This window comes from Trematomus bernacchii, unplaced genomic scaffold, assembly GCF_902827165.1.
Source record: "Trematomus bernacchii unplaced genomic scaffold, fTreBer1.1, whole genome shotgun sequence".
In the NCBI taxonomy this organism is placed as follows: domain Eukaryota; kingdom Metazoa; phylum Chordata; class Actinopteri; order Perciformes; family Nototheniidae; genus Trematomus; species Trematomus bernacchii.
In genome coordinates, this window is record NW_022987784.1 from 1,277,110 (window position 1) to 1,289,965 (window position 12,856).

General features: G+C 39.2%; 1 protein-coding gene across 3 annotated transcripts; it reads left to right on the top strand.

The window, feature by feature from the left end:
* Positions 1-491: 491 nt before the first annotated feature.
* parvg (parvin, gamma) lies at positions 492-10,270 on the top strand. 3 transcript variants are annotated; one of them, XM_034149478.1, is made up of 13 exons: positions 492-769; positions 1,463-1,572; positions 2,226-2,290; positions 2,866-2,968; positions 3,602-3,745; positions 4,798-4,913; positions 5,008-5,063; positions 5,140-5,174; positions 5,289-5,350; positions 5,664-5,732; positions 5,866-5,967; positions 6,982-7,054; positions 9,188-10,270. In XM_034149478.1, exons 2-13 carry the CDS (start codon positions 1,509-1,511, stop codon positions 9,259-9,261), a joined length of 963 nt encoding a protein of 320 aa, XP_034005369.1. In that variant the 5' UTR covers positions 492-769; positions 1,463-1,508; the 3' UTR covers positions 9,262-10,270. The 3 variants fall into 3 exon arrangements, with proteins under 3 accessions (XP_034005369.1, XP_034005370.1, XP_034005371.1); XM_034149479.1 differs by having other exon boundaries at positions 1,466-1,572; XM_034149480.1 differs by lacking the exon at positions 492-769 and adding an exon at positions 962-1,089.
* Positions 10,271-12,856: the final 2,586 nt, after the last annotated feature.

Genomic DNA, 12,856 nt, shown 5'->3' on the forward strand with positions numbered 1-12,856 from the left:
TTTTGAGCGAAATTGCCTTTGGAACAGCCAATTCCTGCAATTTGGGTTTAGCTAAAGGAATTATAGGTTTATTTTAGACCTTTTATTTTCTTGTCTCGTTCCTTTGTTGCTATGGTAACCTTCCACATCCCCCAAATTGCCCCTTCGTCTGGCTGATGGGTGGTCCTTTTTCTTTTCTCCAACAAAGCTGGTTCACATGCAGAGCTTTTATGTTGGGTTGTCTATATTTCTTTCTCTCTTTTTTTTTTTTGCTGGAGAATGTGAAGACCAGACGACAGCAAATTGATCCGGTCACAGATGGAGATGTGTGAGTCGAGTCTGAGTGTTTCAAGCCTCTGAGAGTCACGCTTCTGCCGGCCCTCCTGAAGTGTGGTTGTCCAAACAAAACATTTAGCACTGAGTCTTCCCTGTTTCCGTTTTCTCTCTACACCTACTTATTATTAAAGTCTCAAACGCAGTACGTGACTCATCTGCAAACCGAGTATCACAAAGAGGAAGTGCTACCTTCTTCTTTGCCACATCCTCTCCGTGCTTATCTTCCCTTTCGACCCTGTGACATGTTATTTTCTTTTCAAGCAGGGCTTTGAAATTGAGTGCAGTCAGACCCTTTGTGCTGATACACTTCACAGGAGGTGGTATTTTGTTAGATTGCAGCTTTCTCCACTTCTTATACGGCTGTTTTGACAGCTTGTGGAGTTGACATCAGTTAAGGAACTTACTTCAGCGATAGTCACCCAGTTCTGTCGAGTCGCTCTATAGAGTTCTAAAGGTAAGGTTATTTAAAAATACTTCTTGTTGATGACCTTGTTTGAAAGTTACTGTCAACCTCAGGAAAAGGAAGCACCACATATACAAAACACACAGGAAGAGAAGAGACTCTCACCACCGGTAGCTTCTCTCTTCTCCTGATCCAGGAAACAACACTTTGACACACTCCAGGTCACGTCTGTTTTGTCAGAGTGTGTTATGTGTTCACTTTCATTTGTCTTTGACTGTGTGATTCACAAATGTGAGGTAAAGCCCTGCAGATCTGGGGGGCATCTACAGTACTTGATCTGTTGAGCGTGTTGCTGAAAAAGACAAAAGGAAGTGAGGAAACTAACCATCTTCCTCTTTCAGGTTTGACGTGTTTTTGACCAGTTTTGTTATGTTTTAGAAAATTGTTAGCACCCTCAGACATGAAAAAAACAACTTTCAAATCCCAATTTTAGAAATCCATTGGGTACAAGACTGTTTTACTTATACCTGGAAAACAGAAAAGTAGAGGTACAATACAAGGCTTTCATGCAACAATAAGCTGCACTCAGCTTCTCCGCTGCTGGTCAGAGTAACTACCCTGCAGCTGTTTGAAATTCAGGACACTTACTGAGACGTTGTTGAAAGAGACTTTCTGCAAAACATGTTGATGGAAAAGGTGTTTCTTTATTCTTCTGTGGTTTATTTTTCAAGCTCTTTCTCTCAGCAGATTTTGCTGACAGGTGTTGAACATCTCACCCTGAGGAAAAGAGATGGAGGCTGACATCTTTGAGTATTACAAAGAGGAAGAAACTGTTGACATCAAGTCTTTTCAGGGTATGTGTGTATTCAGTAAACTGCTTCATATCAGGCAATGTTTATCAAGACTTGTGGAATACATTTAAAACATGTAAGATTCTCTTGATAAGATACTCACAACTACATGTGCATTGAACTACTTCTCAGTGGCTGTAGTAGTTCCTCCTGAAATAGGAAGGTTTGAGAGAATTTCATATTGAAAAAATACTTATTCTGAGTAACCCTCTGTTATCTGCAGACGTTATTGTTTAATAATTATAATACACATCACAATTTGTATCATCCTTTTTTGCCAAAGGTTTTTTTCAGGTTAGTATGTACTGTATGAGTAAAACGTTTCTTACAATAGTGTGAAGATGAAAAACAATAATGCACAATGTATGTTTGGTGTATGTTATTTCACAGCTCATGCAAGTTTCACGACTGCAGCTAATTGCTTTTCATACCGTATGGAAATGAAATGAAAAATGCATGTAGGGCATGCATTTAAAAGTGTAAAGTATATGTGTATATTGCATTTAAGGCGCAAACACATGGGATGTTGCCTTTCAATAAATAAAATATTTGACTTTCTAGGATGATAAAAGAGCTGTTATTTACCAAGTTTAAGCATTTAAATATATAAGGAAATGTCTCTTTGACCGATGGAGTTTGTTTGTATATTCACACAGAAGAGAAGCAGAAGCTCATTCAGCCAACGGCTTTAAAAGACCCCAAACTTGCAAAGCTAAAAGAGGTAAGAGATTATTCGACATCTTCTATTATACATTTACTGTAACATCAAAACTCAGCCTGGACATCACAGGGAGTTTGTCCTGAGTGGGCTGGAGATGAATGCTACTCAGAAAATACATTACAGAGCCTGCATGTATATTTGTGCAGAGAAGAGCATGAATAATATCTGCCTCGGGGAGAGAGGTGGAAGGATCAGTGAAATTTTAATGAACATAATTATCAGAGGTGATGGGAGACAGATGAGAGAGCCACAGCGAAGAGTCGGCACAGTCTGCTGGTTCTGACTTAAAGACAAGTGCTTCATGCAAGCAGCAGTGAATGAATAAATAATTAAATAAGCCTGACATGTTTCGTATGTAAAGATGGGAAAACAAACAAATCAAATATCAGCTATTTTGGAGGGGTATTTTGTATTTGTCATCATTTCCATCCACTTCAGGATCGTATTATCTCTGAAAATCGATTGACAGAATTAATACAAAAACAAGGTTTCATGCTGTTTTTCATTTGCACATTATAAATGTATGCAAGAAGTGTTTGATCTATCTGACTGTGTGATAAATTGTGTTTTGGTAGGCACTGGTAAATTGGATCAATAGCACTTTGAAACCAGAACACATAGTGGTTCAGAGTCTGGAGGAGGATCTGTACGATGGTCTGGTGCTTCACCACATGCTGTGTGAGTTAATGCTCATTGAATGGCTGTGCTGTCATATATCATTGCTTACTTTCATTTAATCATTACATTTGAAGATAGAAAAATAACAAATGATCCCCCTTGCTGTTCACCATAAAGCTTGTCATTTATAACAAAGTGCAGTCTTTATATGTCAGTCAAACTATAATAATAGTTAAAGCTGCAAGCAGCGATAAACGGGCCTTCGCAAGTCAACGCACGTTGGGGTACTTCAAGGATCCCTCCATGCGCAACACTGAATCACCATCGTAGGTTGATAATACAAAAATAAAATGTAATGGCAAAAGTTGAAGATTCAAAAAAAGATGTCCGACTTCCTGTTGGGTTTACGATATGCCTCCTAATTACTTTTTTGTGAGTCCCATAATGCTATATATTTCTACCAAAATTCAAACTTGTAGGTGAAAGCAGAATGAAATGCTGCTTGTTAGGGGGCGCTATAGAGCCATTTTGCGTGCGCCGATTATGAAACCCCCAAAATATCAAATTTCCGTCTTTTGAGCATGCTAAGGCCCTCAAAAAGGCAATTCATTTGGTAGAAAAAAAAGAGGATTTCAATAGGTCCGACTCAGTCGAGCTCAGGCCCTAATAATAATAATCTTCTAATCTCCACAGCCAGGCTGGCCGGGGTGGATGTGCCCGTGGAGGAGATGGCGCTGACCAGCCCTGCTCAGATACGCAAGCTGGGACTGGTCCTGGAGGAGCTGGACCAGAGACTGGGCCTGCAGGACGACAGCCGGATCAAGTGGAACGTCAAACGTGAGTCATGCAGCTGGGCTTCAGCAACGAAAGCAACAAATGTTCTGTTCTGGCAACAACTTTGAATTACAACAGGATTTGGTGCTGGCTCAAGGGTGCCATGTTGGCTTACACCAGCTGTGAGGGATTTTGGTGGAGATAAACACGATGGGGTTCTGTTTCTAGTCACCTGTCAGTGGATTATTTGTCTTTGTGCTTGGATAGGAAACCAAAGAATGGTCCCAACTTTAATTTTATTAGCAGCTGAACATTTAGCTAGGAGTTTCCTCCTGCTCTTCTTCTTCTTCTTTTTTCCCTTCTTATAGGAGGTTATGGCAATCAATGGATATTTACACATTTGATAACCGTAATAAAAATACATACAAGACGTTGACACTTCCTTGAGCAGCTGTAGAATGTATTACAGCAGCATAGGCAGAGTCAGGTGGAGTAGAATGAGCAACATTAGATCGGCTTTTAATCCCCAGCTCCTCTGTTGATGGACCCGATACTGAACCCCAAATTCGTCCCGAAGGCATAGACATTGTTTTGAGTGTGTGTGTTTCTGCATTAGATTAGATCGTGATGAGCAGTTCTGCACCTTGTATGTCAGCCCTTGTGTGTGTTAATGGGGGAATGCGTTGTAAAAAGGCTTTGAACGGTAGAAAGACAGAAGCGATCAACACTCCAGCAACACTTGTAGTATAAAGAACAACTTAACTGTGAGATCAACTTATGTTTGTTGGTCTCAAAATGTGAGTACAGTTGTTCCCCTTATAAAACAAATACAATGTCCCTATTGTATAAATACATACACTTGTTATACAGTATATGAAACATTAAGAGCATAAATGATAAAAAATAGGTTTGAAATTCATTTGTATTTTTAAGGATTGCATCTCAAGTTTCCAGTATTATTTTGTATTTCATTTGGGTGTTCATTTATTTATTAGATTCAAATCCTTTTGGCCTTTCTTTGTTGCTTTTCTGGGAGGTGATGATTTCTGTCACATCAGGAGCAAGCAAGTCATTGTGTGTGTGTGTTTGTTTGTTCTCTGCTGTTCGCCTGTCAGTCATCCACAACAAAGATCTTTTGGCCACTATTCATCTGCTGGTTGCCATGGTGAGATCGTTCCAGCCTGATCTGGATTTGCCTCCCAATGTGAATGTTGAAGTTATTGTTATGGAGGTGAGTTTCAGCCCTTTTTCCCTCCCTGCTTCAAATCTTAGTCTAAAACACACCTCGTGGGATTGATTTTCAATCATGTTCAATCCTTATGCAGGTGAGCAAAAGTGGAATCAAATCCGATGTACAGACGGAGGTCCTGACAGACGAGAGGTGAGCATATTTTTGTCCGGTGTGAATCTGTGGATGTCTGGAAAAACAGCTTATATATGTTTTTCTTTCTCAACAGGGAAGCAGAGCCAGAATCCCTTATGAAGAGTGGAAGTGGGTAAAAAAAAGTGTCGGAGGTTGAGCCGATTCGACCTTTTGAATGTCGTTGAAGCAGCATTAAAGCCCTCGATGACATTAACACATTTTTCTGGCTGTCTTTTCACCCAGAGGAAGATCCCATCGAGAAACTGCTGAAGCTTGAGGCTCACAAGGTCGACACGGTGAAGAAGGTACAATAATGAGGGGAGGAGTTAACTGTCTCTTCTCCTCTGGTAGGAAGAGAGCAATGGATGTGGTGTCGAGACATGATAAGTGACTCCTGAAAACAGATCAACTCAGAATAGAGTGCGTCTTTGGTGTTTTGTAGTAAGAACTCAAACCAAATAAAATGTCAAGAAGAGTTTGAACACAATTATTCTCATTATTGATTTGTTTTTATTTATTTATTTTAGCATTTAATATTTTTGATACATGAATATGTCATCTTAATGAGATCAACATGTATCTCAAACTGCCTTACCTATTTTTATTTTTATTTTACAGGCCATCTTATACTTTGTCAACCAGAACATGCAAACGTTGGGTCTGCAGGTGGCTGAAATGGACAAACAGGTAAAAAAAACAACAGCAAAAATCTGCAAAGACAACATTGTTTATGAGCAAAAATAAGAGACTGCTTCTCTGAGATTATATAACCCTCCTTGGATTATATCACCTTCCAATGTCTGGTGTATTTCCTGTGTAGTTTGCTGACGGTGTGATTCTGCTGCTGCTGATTGGACAGCTGGAAGGCTTCTTCGTCCCGCTCTGTGACTTCAATCTGACGCCTGTCAATCACTCTGAGATGGTACAGTATGAATCCAGGATGTAATACATATTCCCGACACTTTGTAAGGGAAATAATCCTCAGAAAAGCGGTATTGTAATCATTATTCTGCTCACAGATTAGTTGGTGATTGTTCTAGTTCAAAAGTACTACTGTTAGATCATATTCATCATTGTTTTATTTCTAATTTGAGTATAATTTACCACAGCAAATAGGAGGATGAGTTACATTTCTGAAGCCTGATCTCAAATCGGGCCTATTACAGAAGAATATATGATTAAATTAATATTTTACAATTCCCATATAAAAGTAGATCCATAATTACTTCTGTGTCACTTATAATGATATCTTTGATCTCACTTTACTTGAAGAGATAGGACGAGTCTATGAAAAAGTTATGACTCTTTTATCATAGATATGAAGTTTATGAATAACTCACGACAGAAGGAAAAAGAGACTCTGAAACTCCATTTGATAACTAAAAAGCTTCGGGTTATAAACACAATATTTCATATCCTGATTCATAATAAGTTAATATGTGCTAATTATATCTGTATGGTGACCACATTTCAATTTTACAACCAATATATTACATTTTACTATCATCAATATTTAAAACTCAACACATAAGACATATCTGATTCAAAACATAATATATATTATTCTGTGATGAACCATTCTTCATATTAAGTGAGTTCACTTTTTGTTAATTTGAGCTTTTTATTTTTTAACTTTTACAACATTTTGAATGCATGACTTGTACCAGTAAATAGAAGAAAGTATTTATACACTAAAGATTAATACTTAAAGATAAGAAAAAGATGCTTCTTTCCACCACTAAGTAGATTGTTGACTATACGTTTTACTACTTACAAATACTGTACTGTAACGCAACAATTATATATGACAACATAAGGAGATATCCTTCATATTGTCTTTAAAAGTTTATTTGAACACATTTGTTGGTGAATTTGACAACAAAAATGTTGTTTCCTGATTTTGTATTTGACAATTTCTCTTATCTCCGACCTCTAGGTTCACAATGTGACCTTGGCCTTGGATCTCCTTAATAATTTAGGCCTGAAAGTGTCCAGTGTTGATCCACAAGGTGAGGAAATAACACTTACAATGTATACACTCTGCCTTGTTGACAACAGACTTTACTCAAATTAAAATGCCAGACACAGAGCATGAAAAAAAACCCGAAGTGCCGGCGAGTGAAATGATTGCAACAGAAAAACAGCAGAGCTCCAAGACAAGCTACTAATTCAGATGATATCAAATATCAGGAGCATTTATCTGTGTGACAGGAAAACGCCGGAATCAGTTTGTATATTAAGCGAAGGGGAGGGGGTTGTTGTGCCGGTAGTTTGAGTTAATCTGCAGTGCTCGCTGGAGTGTGGGGTTGACAGTGTTTTGGAGGGAAAGATGGAGTTGCTTACGGAATATAAATGAGTGGGACTGGTGTCTCGATGAGTATCACTGCAGATGATTGGCTCAGTCCAGGGTCATCATCATTCATTTAGGGAAGAGAGGCGAGGGAATCTGTCTCCAGGGGACCATGGGGCCCAATGATAGACACAGAGATTTAAACTGTAACTTTGGCTGCATCTACTGTGTGTGTGTGTGTGTGTGTGTGTGTGTGTGTGTGTGTGTGTGTGTGTGTGTGTGTGTGTGTGTGTGTGTGTGTGTGTGTGTGTGTGTGTGTGTGTGTGTGTGTGTGTGTGTGTGTGTGTGTGTGTGTGTGTGGAAGATATGATATCTGTATTTATGAGCTGTGCTACTGTATCCAGTTATCAGCCAGATCCGAGGATTTATCTGTAAAAAGTCCTCATTAAAGTTTCTGTTTGTCAGTTCTAATTCGCAGCTGCCATGTTATCAGATTCTCTACCGTAAAGTCTGAAGTTTATGATTTGTGGCATAAACTTACAAGTGTTAGCAATCATGTTAATAATTACACAACTGTGAGAGCGTTACGTTGTGGGCAATTTGGGGAAATTCTGCTTTCTTCTGGGTTTAATAAGGTAAGCATATGGTTCTTGGCAGGCTGGTGTTCATATATCTGATTGAAAAAATACATATTTGAGCTAAAACTGTAAATAGGGTAAAGAATTTGGCACTTATTAAGTACATTTTCACTTTTAGTTTATTAAAAAATGAATAAATACATAAAATACAAAACGAGCAAACTGTCAAAAGTGTTTGGTCGTAGAATAGGGAGCAACCCGCTGAATCCGAAGCAGTGCTTTTAAAAAGAAATATCATAATCCTTCAATATCTTAACATATATAAAACCTGGTCTATACAGAGATGTTTTTCCCAGTTTGTTGTGGAAAAGCCAGCACAGAGCCCTGACGTCAACCAATCCTCGGGATGAACTGTAACCCCGACCTCACTAATGCTCCTGTCGCTGAATGGAAGCAAATCCCTGCTGCCAGGTTGCAATAAAATATATAAATTCAAAATAAAAGGCGTGTTATATATATATAGAAGACTGTTATTGCAACATGTTAAAGCCTGTGGTGTTGGAAAGAGATTGAGATCAACAATGACATATAGGTGTAATGTTTGGGCTTCCACTTTTGGTCATGTGGAGTAAATCAATACAAAAAGAAGAAGAGTGAAGTAGAGTGAGTGAGTCAGTGAGCTACCGACTTATCTAAGTGTGTGAATCAATCAATATCAAATGGATCTACTCCACTTCCCTGCTGATCCATTATTGACAAGACGCCCTCTGTGTTCTCTCCCAGCTTGAATCACAATCTCTAAAACTTCCCTACAATATTGCCTGCCAGCCATACAGCCTGTAATTGTAAAGTAAACCCCCCCAACATGATAACTGTTCATAAAAACTAGCACAATTAATCCAAGCCAGGAGCAAGGGGCTAATTTCATTCATTTTAAGTGTCTTTTTAATTACCGGCATAATTGCTGCGATGGAAAGAGGAACTAAGGGTCTAAAATGGGAGCGCGCTGCATGCATGAATTAGGTTATCCAATGGTGGAGTCCATCTTAATGTCACTTCCATTCAGTTAGTGCCTCTCACAACAGAGTGCAATTTTATTCCAAGGACGTATTGATGACATTTCCATCTAATGTGTTGCCCTCCTGATCTACGGCCTGTTTGGATGGAGTGTGGGATTAGTGATGAGCTAATGTTAGTAAAAGCATTTCACTGCCTCAATGACTTGGTGGGTGCTGATGGTGCATTATAAATACTCATTAAATGTTTCCTGACAGATATTGTGTCTCAGGACGTCACTGCCACCTTGAAGGTCCTGTACGCTCTGTTCAAGAAGCACAAAGGGAAATGAGAGACGAAGAGGAGATCAACAACCACGAAAAAGAAACAGAGTGGAAGTGTTGACCAGCTGGTGGTTTCTTCTGTCTTCTCTAAACTGTAAATACTGTATTTAAACAGGACATTTTGAAACATTCAAATGTTTTTATAGACATTTTCTAAGGCTTTCAAGCTGCTTTAAAATAACATAGGCTGGGGGTATGATATCATTTAATATATGGGTAACCATATACAATCTGTCTTTACTTGAAGAGACTCACAGTGGTGCGTTCTATGAAAGATGACGTACATTGTTGTGTGAAGGGTGAGAAAAGAGCTAGAAATGGAACTTGAATCCCTGCTTACAGTATTTTCTCACCTGCACACAGCTGACCAATCTCTGTGTGAAGTGGGTGTGAATAATCGATCATTGGTTTTGAAAAGAGTCAGAAATGGTTGGACACGGCTTCTCTAACCTGACGTCTGTAAAATGTGGAATGTGAAAAGCAGTGAAGGAGCATATCGGCCCCTTGAACTGTAACCTTCTTTATTCATATTTCAATTTGGTCTATTCTATCATATTGTACATGGTGTGGATGTTAGCCTTTGTTATTTCCTTTATTCAACCATCTCTTGCTCTCTTTACACCACTTCATTTCCATTTCAGTGTGACACTGCTGCAACACGGCTCTTTTCATTCTTGCTTTAGGAAACCATCGTCCTTGAGTGCCTCCTCTCAAATAAACAATGTGAATGTATTCCTCTGCTTCCTCTATGTGTTCCTGCTGACAGTCTGCGACCTCCTCTTTTTGTAGTCTGTGGAGGCTTTTGTCATTTCTGTCTCCATTTTTTTGTGTGCCAATGAATTGTTCACAACTCAATGTCACACAAATGTGGAGAGGGTGCGGCAGGCAGCCATCGAGTGAGGCTCGAAAATGAGAGCCAGACAATAGACGTGATTTCATCAAAGCATATTTTGCAAATTACGTGTTAAATAAAAAATAAAAAAGTGGACTAGAACTGGGAAAATCCACTTAATTCTCCTCTGTTGTCGCAAAGAGGGGTAATTTCTGTGTTTGAAATATATTTATGCAAACCGTTTGTGACTTGTTGAATAATAACGTGTCTCGCGCACTGACGATCTGGTTTAGTTTTCTACATTTATCTTGTGTATTAGCAAATTGCAGCGTGAACAATTGTTGTTGTCTTGAGGTTAAACAAACAACAAACAGTAACATCTGCCACTTTCACACTTTTTATTCAGTTCACCCCGTTTCCATGCAGATGTGTTGTTGACATTCAAGAAGCCAATCTATTTGTTTCCACCAAGGTGATGAATTCACATTTTATTTCCCCTGACATTTCAAAAGGTTTGCATAAAATTTGCTTCGCAGTCGGGTGGAAACAGATAGAAAGAGACATTGGAAGTGCGTGTTGCTCGTGGTAACCATGTAAATTGACCATTATAGTTGGTAGTATTATAAAATAAAAATGGCTTCTTTTCTGTTTACCAGTGAAAAAACCTTTTGGACTCCTACACCTGAGGGATTTTGTGCTACATGTGTATGTTGAAATGTAAATCGTATGTGTTAGGGAATAATTTGCTTAGGTATTCAACCTTCGACCCAGTTCATCGTTTTCTCTCTTTACTGTCTCTTTTCCCATGGCATAGTTCTACGGCCTTGGGTATTGCTGCTATCTCTCTTAAGGAGGGGCAGCTTGGGCGCATTGTTGTTGCCAGTCTATGACAGAGCACAAGCCGCCATGAGGTAGTTTATTGTTCAGGGACGTAGGTTCCCTGGCGCACATTATTTCCAATGGACGAGAGCTCTAGTTAGATTCAGGGTCCATAATTGTTTAGTCTCACTGATAAAGAATGTTGATTATTACACTCCGAACTAGTTAAAACTTCGAGCTGCAGAAGAGTTCTTCAGAATTGGTTTGGCAACCGCTGTGTCAACTCGTGACACACCACCTGTCTTGTCAATTCTCCGGCCGTAACTCCAAATAAACCACCAGTGTTTGCAATCAAAGCTCCAGCTCTCCTCGTGTCTCTCTGAGTCCTGTTTCCAATTGCTTCAGAAGTTTCCCCCACGGTATATAGCTTTATTAAAGGAAAAACCCATTGTAGTAGTTGATCAAACCATGTATGAACACGATTGAAATAAAAGTCTCTCTTTATCGGCATCTTAAGGCACCTTAAATACAAATTGGATGGTAATAACATATGTTTGCTGCCCATCTCTCACATTATATGATCCACAAAATCATGAGACGCTAATTCTTCCTGCTTCTGTATATCTCACTTCACCTCATCTGCCTCGTCGCGTATTCACATGAAGTAGTATGTGAATGTTGTGTACTCCAGGGTTTTGAGCTCAGGGACAGGCTGCTTTCTTATAATGTTTCAAAGCATAACATGTATATCATTGTTGCAATGAATGGTTAATCCTTGGTGAAAGTGTTCTTCATGAAAATAATTGAATGGGTTGTCTATGCAGAGACAAATAAGCGTACTAATAGAAAATAACATGGGTTGAACTATATTCATGAACATTTATAAAAGCCGTTTTGTTTATCTCGGTAGCAGGTAACAGTCTTGTTACATAAATACTTGTTAGCATCACCAATGATCTGCTTTTCTGATGAAAAATGATGTGCACTGTAAAGGGAGATTCTACAATTATACTTATCTTGCCTGTTTTGTTCAGAGTTACTTCTGTGAATATATGTGACTTTAAGCTTGCACCCTTAATCAATCAAGGGAAGGATGTGTGGCGCAGTGGACAGAGCCTTGGTGTTGGGATCAGGGGAGCACAGGTTCAAACCCCACTGCAGTCAGCATGTCGTTGTGTCCCTGGGCAAGACACTTCACCCCAAATTGCTCCTGTGGGGATTGTCCATAGTATTGAGTATGTAAGTCGCTTTGGATAAAAGCGTCTAACAAGTAACATGTAATGTAATGTGTAAATCCCCAGAACATTGAAACAAACTGAATCCCAATGTGTGAACAGTATATGCCAACATTTGTGTGGCTGTGACATGCATCTGGGATGATCTTTAGGACACACAACAGCGTGAGTGAGAGTCAAGGGAGATGAATGTCTTTTAGCCACTGTATACATATCAGCTCAAAGGTCACAGCTTAGCCTGTCACCAGTTTCTAATCCATCTGAACAAACAAGGATACATTTCAGGGAAACAATTGAGGGATTAAACCTGTTCTGCTCCAACGACAACACCTTCTTCTTCCTTCATTAGGACACCATTTTACCTCTGTATTTTCAACATTGTCAAGACAATTACTGGACAGAAATAAGTTATAATGCCAATTAAGCAAGGACTGAGTTACATAGAAACCATTAATATCTCTTTTGAGGATACTGTCAGTATATTTGATCATCAAGGGTGACCACATTTCTCTTAAACAGACTGCTTGTTCTGGAAAACAACAAATGATGTCCCTCTGCAAACCCACTGGAGTCCATCCAAAATGTTGACAGGAAACATGAGTAATGTCTGCCTAACTTGTCACACCGAACAGATGCATCTCTCTGTGGATGAAACGCGGAGCAGAGCTAACAAAGCAGCGTCACTCTGAGGATTCAGCTGCTGCATTATTTTGGTGT

Coding starts and splice junctions, on each gene's coding strand:
- parvg (XM_034149478.1), top strand. CDS start 1,509: ATGGAGGCTGACATCTTTGAGTATTACAAAGAGGAAGAAACTGTTGAC. Junction 2,969..3,601: donor GGTGCTTCACCACATGCTGT/GTGAGTTAATGC, acceptor TAATCTCCACAG/CCAGGCTGGCCGGGGTGGAT. Junction 5,968..6,981: donor CTGTCAATCACTCTGAGATG/GTACAGTATGAA, acceptor TCCGACCTCTAG/GTTCACAATGTGACCTTGGC.